Source organism: Pseudopipra pipra, chromosome 24 (genome assembly GCF_036250125.1).
Source record: "Pseudopipra pipra isolate bDixPip1 chromosome 24, bDixPip1.hap1, whole genome shotgun sequence".
NCBI classification, from domain to species: domain Eukaryota; kingdom Metazoa; phylum Chordata; class Aves; order Passeriformes; family Pipridae; genus Pseudopipra; species Pseudopipra pipra.
Window position 1 is genome coordinate 2,433,437 of NC_087572.1, and position 13,035 is coordinate 2,446,471.

At 52.0% G+C, this 13,035-nt stretch overlaps 1 protein-coding gene across 12 annotated transcripts in view; it reads left to right on the forward strand.

The window, feature by feature from the left end:
• MACF1 (microtubule actin crosslinking factor 1) overlaps positions 1-13,035 on the forward strand; it is a 141,199-nt gene that overhangs the window by 110,860 nt on the left and 17,304 nt on the right. For 7 of the 12 annotated variants that reach the window (XM_064635063.1, XM_064635056.1, XM_064635052.1 and 4 more), the window contains 18 exons: positions 169-328; positions 795-1,121; positions 1,777-1,861; positions 2,730-2,971; positions 3,118-3,324; positions 4,080-4,199; positions 5,342-5,449; positions 5,802-6,020; positions 6,584-6,787; positions 8,769-9,000; positions 9,679-9,905; positions 10,783-10,905; positions 11,012-11,113; positions 11,496-11,597; positions 11,697-11,870; positions 11,971-12,126; positions 12,268-12,465; positions 12,828-12,956. In XM_064635063.1, coding sequence (XP_064491133.1) covers positions 169-328; positions 795-1,121; positions 1,777-1,861; positions 2,730-2,971; positions 3,118-3,324; positions 4,080-4,199; positions 5,342-5,449; positions 5,802-6,020; positions 6,584-6,787; positions 8,769-9,000; positions 9,679-9,905; positions 10,783-10,905; positions 11,012-11,113; positions 11,496-11,597; positions 11,697-11,870; positions 11,971-12,126; positions 12,268-12,465; positions 12,828-12,956 — 3,115 coding nt within the window. Of the gene's footprint in view, positions 1-168; positions 329-794; positions 1,122-1,776; positions 1,862-2,729; positions 2,972-3,117; positions 3,325-4,079; positions 4,200-5,341; positions 5,450-5,801; positions 6,021-6,583; positions 6,788-7,586; positions 7,596-8,768; positions 9,001-9,678; positions 9,906-10,782; positions 10,906-11,011; positions 11,114-11,495; positions 11,598-11,696; positions 11,871-11,970; positions 12,127-12,267; positions 12,466-12,827; positions 12,957-13,035 lie in introns of all 12 variants that reach the window. The other 5 variants (XM_064635064.1, XM_064635060.1, XM_064635062.1 and 2 more) reach the window with 2 other exon arrangements.

A 13,035-nucleotide genomic window follows, 5' to 3' on the forward strand; every position in this document is an offset into this window, starting at 1 on the left:
ATCATAGAGTCACAGACTGGTTTGGGTTGGAAGGGACCTTAAAGCCCATTTCATTTCAACCCCCTGCCATATTCAGGGACACCTTCCACTAGACCAGGTTGCTCCACTCCCTGTCCAACCTGGCCTTGAACACTTACTTCCTTCTTATTTTACTATTCCTTCTTACAGGCAGAAGCAGCTGGAGGACATCTTGGTCCTGGCAAAGCAGTTCCACGAAACCACAGAGCCCGTGTTGGACTGGCTGTCAGTGACAGAGAAGAAACTGGCCAACTCTGAGCCCATTGGTACCCAGACTGCCAAAATCCAGCAGCAGATCAGTCGGCACAAGGTAGGACCTGTGCGTGGATGGGATGGAGGTGGTCAGTGTCAGGTCCTGCTCTGGTGGCTGTTGCCACCACAACGAGGGGGTTTTTGGCACACACAAGTATTGGAGGAGTTACCCAGACTGTTTTATGTGTGGAGAAGGCTGCCAAGCCCTGGCCCACCAGTGTGGGTGAACATTAAACCGATGTCTTTGCACCTCACAGCAAGTATATCTGGGTTTGGATAGAAAAAAACATTCCCATTGTGTTTCTTTTTTAATTTTGATGCCGTTTGCAGGCGGGTTTTGTGTCTCCTCCATTCCTTCAGTTGCGCTCGTCGTTTGTTTCCCCTTTCACGTTGCATTTATTTTATTTTATTTTATTTTATTTTATTTTATTTTATTTTATTTTATTTCATTTCATTTTATTTCATTTTATCCATTTTTCACTCATTTTCCTTTCTGTTGTCCATTTTATCCTCCCGCCATTCAGGCTCTAGAGGAAGAGATAGAGAGCCACGCTGCCGACGTGTCTCGGGCGGTCGGGGTCGGGCAGTCCCTCTCCTCCCTGAGCTGTGCCGCCGAGCAGAGGCTGCTGGCAGAGAAATTAGACTCTCTGCAGACCCGCTACGGCGAGGTCCACGACCGGTGCTGCCGGAAGGCAGCACTGCTGGATCAGGCTCTGGCCAACGCCAGGCTTTTTGGGGAGGAGGAGGTGGAAGTGCTCAACTGGCTGGCTGAGGTCGAGGACAAGCTGGGCTCGGTATCCGTAAAGGATTACAAACGGGACGTCCTGCAGAAGCAGCATGCAGACCAGCTGGTATTTTCCCTTTTTCTTCCATGTTTATGTTGTTTGTTTTGTTGCATTTATCTGGTTTTGTTTTTGTTTCTGGTCTGACTTCAATTTTGCGAAGCTTGTTCCGCTGCTGGTTCTCTTCTTCGAGGCTTGGAGAAGTGGAAAGATGTTTCATGTGTTATAAACAATAATTGTGGCCCCAAAAATGGGTTTCCTTGGGGGGGAAGGGGGGAAACTTCAAATGGTTCGGTTGCTTTGTGAACAATGTCTGAGCCAGCTTGGCCACCCTGTGCCTTTAGAAAGCTGAATGCTGTTTCCAAGACTGAGAGCTGGAAAAGCCTGGTGGGTTTTTGGATCCAGGCTGGCCACCAAGGAAGCCTCTGCTTCCGCTCCTGGGGCTGTGCAGGCTCTTCTCAAGAGTGAGGGTCTGTCTAATACAAGGGCAAGGCCTTTGGTAACCTGGATCCAGTGGGTTGGGATGGGTTTTGTCTAAGATTTGAGCCTTTGAGTCCCAGAAGGCTCAATAATTCCTGTAGCAGGATGACTGGACAATTATCAGATGGGTTGTCCACCCTTCCTATACTCAGTAGGGAAGTTCCTGCTCTTTGTAGCATCTCTGGCTGGCAGGACACAGGGATCTGCCTGCAGCAGAATAACCCAGATTTGCCTTTTCCACCAGGCTTTGAATGAGGAAATTATGAACAGGAAGAAGAACGTGGACCAAGCCATCAGAAACGGACAAGCTCTTCTGAAACAAACCACAGGTAACATGGAAATCTTGGCATGGGAAGTCCCCAGTCCTCCTCACACTCTTCCCTGGGAAGTCCATGCTCTGCAGTGATCGCTGTTCAGGGGAGGCTGTTCTCCTTCAGGTCTTAATTTCCTTTTGGAATCTTCCAAAGCAGCTGTTTTGCCTCCAGACCTGGATGCTGAGCCACTGGGTTGCTCCCAAATCCCAGCTCGCAGCCTGGAGAGCGGGTGATTCCCACCGCTGCTGGGGGGATGCTCGGAGCTGAGCAACCCTGCAGCACAAGGGAGGGTTTTCTCATTGCATCCAGCTGCTAAATCGCATGGGAAGAGGTTAAAAATACCCCCAGCCCTTTCCTAATATTGCTTTCCCATATTGAGCAGTTGTTGCTGTTGCCACGTGGGTGTGAGTTTATGTTTATGAGTGGGAAGAAAGGTCGGGGCGATGCATTTCCTTCAGATGTGGTCTGCTCGGAGCAGATGTACAGCCCTCTGTCCTTGTGGGAGCTGTGGAGCAGGAAGAGTGATTACAAAGGATTTGGCATGCATTTTCATGTCCTCTTGGAAACAGCAGTAAAGAGTGAACCGGCCCTTTTTTTCCTGGAGTTGTGACACGTTAGTCGAGGACTGAGCTGGTGTGGTTTTGGAGCTTGTGGCAAAGCCAGTTTTAGCAGCTCCTATCCCAAGGAAGAGATGGACTTTACTCTGACTGGTGGAAAATGAGAGAGTAGCTTCCTGGCTGTAAAAACAGGCTGAAGTTGTAAGAATATAAAGAGAAGTTAGGGTGGAATTAGGTGTTTAAAATGAGGGGAACAGGGCAGGTGGCTGCTGAAACATCCCTGCAGCCCAACCCAGCATCATTTACCCCTCGCTGCTGTCTCGCAGGGGAGGAGGTGTTGCTGATCCAGGAGAAGCTGGATGGGATTAAGACCCGCTATTCCGACATCACCGCCGCCAGCTCCAAAGCCCTGCGCACGCTGGAGCAGGCTCGGCAGCTGGCCACCAAGTTCCAGTCCACACACGAGGAGCTCACGGGGTGGATGAGCAAGGTGGAGGATGAGCTGGCCTCCAGTGGGGCACAGTCCCCCGCCGGAGAGCAGATCCCCCAGTTCCAGCAGCGGCAGAAGGTGGGCGCTGGGAGAGCGGCACTCCGGGATGGGGACGCGAGGGTGGGAGCTCGTGGGGGTTTGCTCCTTGTTTGAGAGGCCGGGGAGGAGCTGGAGAGGGAGGTCACCTGCTGAGAAGGACATGTGTCCATGGGTGCCTTCCACAGGAGCTGAAGAAGGAGGTGATGGAGCACAGGCTCGTCCTGGACACGGTGAACGAGGTGAGCCGGGCTCTCCTGGAGCTGGTTCCCTGGCGAGCCCGTGAGGGGCTGGATAAGCTCGTGTCGGACACCAACGAGCGCTACAAGCTGGTCAGTGACACCATCAAGCAGAGGGTGGAAGAAATCGATGCTGCTATTCAGAGGTCTCAACAGGTAATTTAATAACCCTGCTGGAGGCTGATGGGTTTTCTTGGGAGAGTGGGAGCGAGAGGCTCGGCGCTGCTCCAGCTGTACAGTGCAATGGCAGCAGGAGGGATGGCAAGCACAGCCAGACAGGAGGGCCAAATCCCATTGGGAATGCCAAGAAATGGACCACAGCAGCAGCACGTGGCAGCAGGGCTGTTTCCTGACCGGTCCTGTTGCATGTGGTTGGGATGGGATAATTCTGGAGCAGCACCGCGTTATCCTGCCTGCAGGCTTCTGCTGACAGGGGTGATGTAAATGGTGTAAAACCAAGGGCAGGTGACTTTCAAGCCTGGAAAAACATCATCCCCTGCTGTGAGAGCACAGAGATTTGTTCCAGGCAAACAGTCCTCCCCAAAAAGGCTTGTCCTGCACAGGCCAGAGGCTGTGGAGTGCAGTGAATAACTGCCCTTGCTCTGTGGAGCGCTGAGTCCATGGAGCTGATCCTGTGAGCATAATGCTCCTGTTTACAGGGATGTCCATTGCCCTGCAGGCAGGGAGGGTGTAGGGAAAGATGGCTGCTCCAATATGCCCCAAAACCAGCTGCAGGAGTCACCTGCGTCCACCCTGATGTCCCTTCTCCTCCCCACCTCCGTGTGCCGGGGCGAGGCGTTTGTTCCCGTGTCCCGCTGGGTCCCTCTGTTTTTCCCACCATCCCCAGCTCTCCGTGTGCTCCATCCCTGCTGCCCATCACTAACCACTGCCCATCCTCTCCCGTGTGCCAGTACGAGCAGGCAGCTGATGCAGAGCTGGCCTGGGTGGCCGAGACCAAGCGGAAGCTGATGGCTCTCGGTCCCATCCGCCTGGAGCAGGACCAGACAACGGCTCAGCTGCAGGTGCAGAAGGTCTGTGTGCACCTCAAGGATGGGGGAGATGGGGTGGGCAACAAGGAGGGATGGCCCAGTTTGGGTGATGGGATGTGGTTTGGGTCACGGGATGTGATTTGAGGGAGCAGCTTTACCCTGGGGTGTGTAGGGCCAAGCCCCGAGCACCGGGAGAGATGCAACGCTTCTCCTTGGAAAGGAAAAGGGAAAAAAAAAAGAGGAGAAAGAGAATTTAGAGAAATTAAGTGTTGGGCTTCTAAAGGAAAAAGCTTCCTGTCCGTTTGCAGGAGCTGTTTAGGGATAGATGGGTGCTCTTGCCAGGAATCCCCTTGAGAGAGCTGCTCCCTTGGAAGCCTTTCCGTGTGGCCACTGGAGCAAGCTCTGCTGGGATCTTGCTGGCGCTGGCAGCAGGAAGGGTTTAGAAAAATGTATATATTGATTAATGAGGGTGCTTTTTCATTTGCTTTTTGCTCATTGTTCCCTGCAGTGGGGGACTCCTCAGTTCCCTCCCGGCAGCCAGACATGGAACAAAGAGGCGCTGGGGTTTTTGTTTTTTTTATATCTTTGAGATGAGATCATGCCTGAAAGAACGTGCACTTTAAATAAACGACCCTTTTCTTCCCTTTGCTTGGGCAATCAGAGCAGCTGACAGGCTTATTGGATTTAAAATTAAAAAAAAAAAAGGAAAATAAGAGTGTTATAAGGGTGGGGGGACTGAACCATCAAGCATTAAGTTAAATTGAGCTCAGCTTCCAGCTGTTAATCGTGTGGACCTTGGGAATGGCAAAGTTATTGGTAGATGCAGTTCTGGAGAGCACTGTTTTGGGGGATAACATCTTTGCTAATGAATGGATGATGGAGCTTTTCCCCTGGTGAGGACCTTGGGTGTGGAAGTGATTATACCTCATTTTAAGAGCTGTTTTCAGGTCTTTGAAAGAGAGAGGTTGATGTAGATGAGTCATGAGAAAAACAGGCAGGAATCTGCATTTCCAGCCAGATTTTCAGTGGGCCACAGGACACTTGTGATGAGTTTTTCGTGGTCTCTGCGGCGCCCAGTGCTGGCAGGAGGATCTCATGGATGGGTTGGGGAGAGGTCGAGCTGGGGGGAGAGGTTGGGCTCAGCTCTGATTTCTTGCCTTTCTCTGGACCTTTCCTTCCTGCAGGCTTTTTCCATCGACATCATTCGGCACAAAGACTCCATGGATGAGCTGTTCAGCCAGCGCAACGAGATCTTCGGGACCTGTGGCGAGGAACAAAAAGCTGTTCTCCAGGTGAGCCCAGGGGGGACAGAGAGGGGAGAGAGGCGAATCCTCAGCTCTGGCACAAGCTGAAGGAGTTTAAAATTGCTCCATCTTCAGTAATCCCCACCAGTGTTAGCAGAAATCTCTTTACATTTATTGCTCTCCTTTATTGCGTATTTTTATTGCAGGGTTTGGGGAGGGGGAGACAGCAGAGATTCCCGAGGCTGCTTTAATTGGAATTACAGCCCGTGCACGTGGAAGGCCACCAAAAGCACCTCCTTCTTTTCCAGCTCACAGCGTGGAGCTGGCTCTTTTCCTGGGCCCTTTTGCATCCCTCACCATAACTCTCCTCCCTCCTTCTTTTTTTTTTTTTTTTTTCCAGGAGAAAACCGAGTCCCTGGTGCAACAGTACGAAGCTGTGAGCCAGCTCAACTCGGAGCGCTACGCTCGCTTGGAACGTGCCCAGGTCCTGGTCAACCAGTTTTGGGAGACCTACGAGGAGCTGAACCCATGGATCGAGGAGACTCAAGCCCTCCTCTCCCAGCTGCCACCTCCAGCCATCGACCACGAGCAGCTCAAGCAGCAGCAGGATGACATGAGGGTAAGAGGCTGCGGCGTTTGCGTCTCCTGTCCAGGAGTTCTTCTGCCTTAAACAGAGTTGCAGCACTTGCAGAGGCAAGAGCACCTTTTTTCTTGAATTTGCCTCATTTTTTTTCCCTGTTCTCTTCTTTTTGGGGATCCTGCTTGCATAATCCAAGTGTGCCATGTGGAAGTAACTTGTCACGTTTGAGCACCCCTTACCAAAATGCAGCTTGCACCCAGGGGAGCCTGGCTGCCTTTGGATCTCCTGCCTGATTGTGGCAGGGAAAAGCACTATGTGCTTTTTGGGTAGAGAGCTGCAAAGCAAAAATTCCCAGTGGAGTCCCCTGTGGAGCTGTGGGGAGGGCCAGGAGCTGGGGAAGGACCCGTGCTGGGTGTTGTGCCATAGCCATGTTAGGAAGAGCCGAGTTCCATGTGCTTGGCAGATGCTGGGGCATGAAATCCACGGTGTGAGTTCCTACCAGATACGATCACATCTCTTGGAGTGTTGCTTGGAGTAAATAGGCAGCGACTTGAAACAGATTTCCAAACAAATCTATTTTTTTTTCCCCTGCTATTCCCTAGCAACTGAGGGAGTCCATCGCTGAACACAAACCTCATATCGACAAGCTGCTGAAAATCGGGCCGCAGCTCAAGGACCTCAACCCCGAGGAAGGAGAGATGGTGCAGGAAAAGTACTCCACGGCCGAGGCCATGTATGCCAAAATCAAGGAGGAGGTTTGCCAGCGGGCCCTCGCGCTCGACGAGGCCGTCTCGCAGTCCACCCAGGTACGCTGGGGTGCCAAGGAGATGAATCTTCTTCCTGCAGCCCCCTGGGGAAGCCCACGTGCTTTGGAATGTGGTTTTTATTCCGAGTGTGAGGATTGTAAAACCCTTTATAAGGCATAACGTGGTCAGACACCTCCGGGGCAGTTTCCTGCTGCTCAGCTCTGGCTGTGGGAGCGGGAGGAAAAGGCTTTTTTTGAGGCTCGACGTGGTAAATAGGCTAATAAATTTTTACAACCACAATAATGATGCTGGTTCAAAGGGGCTGCTTTGGCATCCGCCCAAGGTTGGAAGGGCCCGGAGAGCCTCTTGAAAGAGCTTGAAGAGAGAATTTTCAATTCTGATAAGCTGTGAGTGCAGTGAAGAGCCATATAGGATCCTTTGTATGGGAGAGGTAACAGCTGTCTCCATGGTCTGGGCATCCCCCGAGGAGGTGGGTGAGTGCAGGAGAGATAGGAAAGGAAGGGCAGAGACTGGAGGTGCTAAAGTCCAGAAAGGGGGTGAAGTGTTCCTGCCACTGAGGGTTGGTGACTCCCAGTTATGTTTCATTTCACCCCCTGTTACCGTAGCGCAGTTGGTTCTTGTCACGTCTGGGTGTTTTATTATTTTAATTCCTGTATTGTGTAGTCACTTCTCTTGGTTTGCACTTGTATTAACTCCGAGTTTTTCCCCCCACATTCCCCTCCCCTCTCATCTCTCACTCCCATTGTGGAATGTGTTGTCTGTGTGTGTTGCTGCCTGTGCCCGTCCTCCCCACATGGTCCCATTTCATTCTTGTGTTGACTGCGCCCCACCATTGCAGATTTCGGAGGTAAGCGAGTCCCCCACCACAGATATTCATTTTCACTCTTTGGGCTGATTCTATTTTACACCCGGACTTTTATTTCTGGTCCATGCACAGCTCAGCAGAACATGCTTAAAAATTAACTCCAGGGGCCTGAAATCACGTTTTTGGGATGGCTTTCATTGCATTGCCGCCTGGTCTCAGCCGCTCATTCTGCTGGGAACGCTTCCTGCAAAGCAGGGGTTTTGCTTTCGGAGGGGTTTACCCTGAGCTTCCTGCTCCAGCTGGACGTGCTGGTTTGCTCCTGCTTGTTGGCTGAGCCAGCGTGTCCTGATCAACTTTGCACCAAGTGCCCGTCCCCTCTCTGCTGGTAGAGCCTGGGATTTGGTGGACACCAGCACCGGTGTGTTCCCATTAGGAACTGGGAGAGGGACCAGAGCTGGCAGCCACAGTGCAGAGCTGTCCTTCCCACCAGCAGAGATGGTTTGGGATCTTTAAGGCCAAAGTTGACTTTTCTGTAAGAAAACCCATGAGAAACCCTGCTAGACCCCCTTCCTCTCTCACTCCTGGCTTTCTGGTTCTGCTTTTGAAGCTCCAGCTCTGTGGCAGCTCCTCCCCACCTGCATGCAGCCCCCCACCACCTCCTGCTGACCCTGCCGGGGTGGGTTTCCACCAGCCTTGCACCACACAGAGATTCCCATCAACACCAAACACGGGCACTTTTCCAGCAGCATCTTTGCCCGGGTGCTCCGACAAACCAGGACCGGGTCTTTCTCGCCCACCCACAAAAAAACAAGACAGCAGCAAAAAAAGTGGATTTGTGGGGTTGAATCGGGTGACAAGTCACTGCCATGTTTGGGTCAGAGGTGCCGGTGGTGGCTCTGGGAGTCTCCTTGGCTGCTCTGTTGGCTCTGTTGGAGCAGGGCAGGTGTGAGCAGGAGGCTGCAGGTGACGTTGCTGCTGCTGCAGGTGACATTGCTGCTGCAGGTGACTTTGCTACTGCAGGTGACATTGCTGCTGCAGGTGACATTGCTGCTGCTGCAGGTGGCATTGCTGCTGCAGTGGCCTTGCTGTCGTGGGCAATGTCTGTCCTCTCCGAGAGGCCGTGGGGGCAGCGCTCAGGGCTGTGGCACACGCAGGCAGCAACGCGGCGTCATTTAATGCCCTCTCCCCTGCCCTAATGGATCTGCTCTCCTCCAGTTCCACGACAAGATCGAGCCCATGCTGGAGACGCTGGAGAACCTCTCGTCCCGCCTGCGGCTGCCACCCCTCATCCCCGCCGAGGTGGATAAGATCCGGGAGTGCATCAGTGAGAATAAAAACTCCACCGTGGAGCTGGAGAAGCTGCAGCCCTCCTTCGAGGCTCTGAAACGCCGCGGGGAGGAGCTGATCGGTCGGTCCCAGGGAGCAGACAAGGACCTGGCAGCCAAAGGTATCTCCGGGTGGATTTAACAGTGCCCAGCTTCTCCTCCCCGAGCCATCGCTGCTGGGGAGGCTTTGGTGTGCCAAAGGTGTGTTTTGGAGGTTCTCCTGGCCTTAGGAGGAAGGATGAATCCTCTGGATGGAGATGGCTGGTGCCTGCTTCCATCTGGAGCAGACAGGGTGGCATCAGCCAGAGGAGAAAGAAGTATTTGTGGCTTCTCAGCCAAGCTGAGCCCTCACCCTGAGCTGGTCTCTTGTTGGCGGCCCCTGTGACATGATTTGTTGATGTTGATTCAGCATCTAATGGAGGGAAGGAACATCCCCAGCACAAAAAGACCCATCAACACGATTGGCACTAATTGGCACCTTCCTTGGCAGCTCAACAGTCAACTCATGGACTGAGTGAGCAGAGACTTCATGCTAGAGGTGGCCAGAACAGAGGTTCGTTGGAGGGAGGGTGTGTGGGCAAATTTGCCCTGAGGTTGCCTGCACATAAATAAAGGCTTTATTTCTGCAAGCTGGAGTTTCTCACGTCCCTCAGTATCTCCCAGAGTTAATGCTCTGATAGTCCTGGCCCTCTTTAATTCCCTTTTGAATATTCTCTTGGCTGTTTCGAAGTGTTCTCAAAATGCTTTTGAGTTGTAGAAAGGTTTCCTTCCCCACTGAATATTTTAACTTCCTTCCTCAGTAATCCAAGACAAGTTGGATCAGATGGTTTTCTACTGGGAAGACATCAAAGCTCGGACGGAGGAACGTGAAATGAAGTTCCTTGATGTCCTGGAGCTTGCAGAGAAGTTCTGGTACGACATGGCAGCCCTCCTGACAACCATCAAGGACACACAGGACATTGTTCATGACCTGGAGAGCCCAGGCATTGACCCCTCCATCATCAAGCAGCAGGTGGAAGCAGCAGAGGTGAGGCCCATGGGACTGTACCTCAATCTGGAGCTCATCTGCCCCCAGCTTGTCCTCTAAATTGGGAAGATCTTAGATGTGAGCGTGGCCAGAAGCAGCTGTAAATCAGTTTTGTAGGCAGTCAGTCAGATCATGAAGAGTTATTTCCACTGCAATTTGGAACTGCAAGGAATAAACCAGAAGTGTATTTCACGTATCCTTCACCTTAAATCACTTTATCTGCTGCTGTTCTGGGAAGCGTATGAAGCGTGCGGTCAGAGCTGTTGTGCCCACTTGTTTGGAGTGATGTGGAAGCTTGCACAGCTCTGCTCACAACCCAAAGGCTGTCTGGCGTGGGAAGTGTATATTTAGCTTTTGGTTAGACTGGAGATAAGTGCTTGGATTTGTGTGCTGATGGTTGTTTCAGATAAATGGCGAGATCGACTTCAGGTGGGTGTGACTTGACCCGGATCTTGAGGAGCTGGGATGTTTCTTTGTGCTTTGCTAAGTTTAGCTTTGCTGTTCCCCTTTTTATAACTATTCTGACTTCAGTTTGCACCTTTTGAGTCTCAAAACCTCATGCCTCTGTTGACAAAATGCTCCTGTAAACAGCACATCTCCTGTAAACATCATCTTCAGCCAGGCAGCTCAGGCTCACATCTAAATACAGATGTTCTTATTTTAGTTCCTGTCCTGTGGGCAGAGGTGGGAGTGGACCAGGGTGGTGGTGACAAAACTGGCCACCTACTCCTGGGGTCTGGAGTTGGGCTGTTGGCCAAGGTGCAGGACACAGGAGCAGGAAAGACTCTCTGTTCTTTATCCCTCCTGCTCTTGGGGCAGTTTTGGAAGAGCATTTAATAATAAAGGTTTTTTTTCTTCTGTGGCTGTGTCTATGCAGACTATTAAAGAGGAGACTGATGGGTTGCATGAAGAGCTGGAGTTCATCCGCCTCCTTGGAACTGATTTGATTTTTGCCTGTGGCGAAACTGAGAAGCCAGAAGTGAAAAAGAGCATTGATGAGGTAGGAAAAGCCAGCAGCTTCTCCTTCAGATAAAATCAGGTGGGAGCAAGTGGGAGCTCTGGTTGAAGAGCCGAACGAATTCCGTGGGCAATCTTGTGTTCCGCAGATGAACAACGCGTGGGAAAACCTAAACAAAACGTGGAAGGAGAGGCTGGAAAAGCTCGAGGAAGCAATGCAGTCAGCTGTGCAGTACCAAGATACGCTTCAAGTAAGAGGCAGGGCTGCTGGTGTGGAGTGGGTGGACCTTGGGAACACCACTGCAAGTCCAGGAAACATCTCCTGGGCGAGCGTTTGCAGGCTCTGATGGAGCCCGAGCCCAACAGCCAGCTCTGAGGAAGAGCAGATAGTTTGAATTTATCTTCCCAAGTCTGTCTCATTCCTGCACAGAGCAGCAGGGTGAGGTGGCTGCTGGCAGGTCCTTATGCTGGAAGCAGGAGAGGGAAGGAAAGAGAGAGCTGGCCAAGCACCTCAGCCCTGAAAGACGAGTTTTGTGGTTGTGGGGTGGCGGAGGGACCATCCCTGTTCCCTGACCAGCAGCGGGGGGAACACTTTGCCATTCCCTTTGCTCATGTTGTCCGTGCTCTTTCCAGGCCATGTTTGACTGGCTGGACAACGCTGTGATCAAGCTCTGCAACATGTCACCTGTTGGCACCGACCTCAGCACGGTCAAGGAGCAGATGAACGAGATGAAGGTACGCGGGCGGAGAGGGACCAGTTCCCCAGCACTGCTCTGCCTCACAGAGCTCCAGTGATTCATTTGGTTCTGGTTTTTGTCCTGCTTGTTTTGGCAGGAGTTTAAAATGGAGGTTTACCAGCAGCAGATTGAGATGGAAAAGCTTAATCACCAAGGTGAACTGATGCTAAAAAAGGCTACGGATGAGACAGACAGGGACATCATAAAGGAACCACTGACAGAGCTGAAACATCTCTGGGAGAATTTGGGCGAGAAAATTGCTCACAGACAGGTAGAGTGAAGACCTGGGGCTCTCACAAGTGTGGGGTTGAAACTCGCCGTGATGCTCCCAGTTATTAAAATTTCCCTTTTCCGTCCCCATCCTTGCCCAGCACAAGTTGGAAGCAGCTCTGCTGGCACTTGGCCAGTTCCAGCACGCCTTGGCAGAGCTGATGGCCTGGCTGACCCACACCGAGGAGCTGCTCGACGCCCAAAAACCCATCAATGGAGACCCGAAAGTCATCGAGGTTGAACTCGCAAAGCACCACGTGAGTATTCCCACCCCAAGGACATTTTCAGTCCGTTCCCGTTGCAGGATTGGGTTTCCCATGAAGGATTTGAGTCCACAACCAGGCAGGGATCAACAGGGTGTTTAAGAGAGATGTCCAATGTTTGCCCATCTCGTGCAGGTGCTGAAGAACGACGTCCTGGCCCACCAAGCCACCGTGGAGACAGTGAACAAAGCAGGGAATGAGCTGTTGGAGTCAAGTGCAGGGGACGATGCCAGCAGCCTGCGGAACCGCCTGGAGAAGCTGAATTCCTGCTGGGAGTCAGTGCTGCAGAAGACAGAGGAGAGGGAGCAGCAGCTGCAGTCCACACTCCAGCAGGTTGGGAAGAGGTGTTGGGAATAGCCCCCTGTGTAGTGAGGTGCTGCTTGAGGGTCTGCTTTCCCCTTCATTTTGGGGGGAAGATAAGGGGGGAAAGAGTTAGGAAGACATTGGGATTATTTTTATGCAAGTTTTTCATGTAACTCAGTCCTGGAGTGGTTCAGTGCCTGCCCAAAAGCACATGGAGGACCAGGAACACCTGTGGATTATGGATACACAGAGTATCACCCTCCTGAACACACTGGCACATCCAGCTCTGCCTTTATATCTGGTTTCAAAGCAAACACAGTGTTAACCCTGGCACATGATCAATGGTGGCTGATGTCATCTGATCCTGGGGCCCATTCTGTGTTCCTGAACAGGCTCAGGGTTTCCATGGTGAGATTGAAGACTTCCTCCTGTGGCTAACGAGGATGGAGAGCCAATTGTCAGCATCAAAACCCACAGGAGGTCTGCCAGAAACTGCCCGGGAACAGCTCAATGCCCACATGGTAATTTCTCAGGAGAGATTTTTTTTTTTAATGCTTTTAATTCAGCAAGTTCCTGTCAAATATCGGCATCAAAACTTCT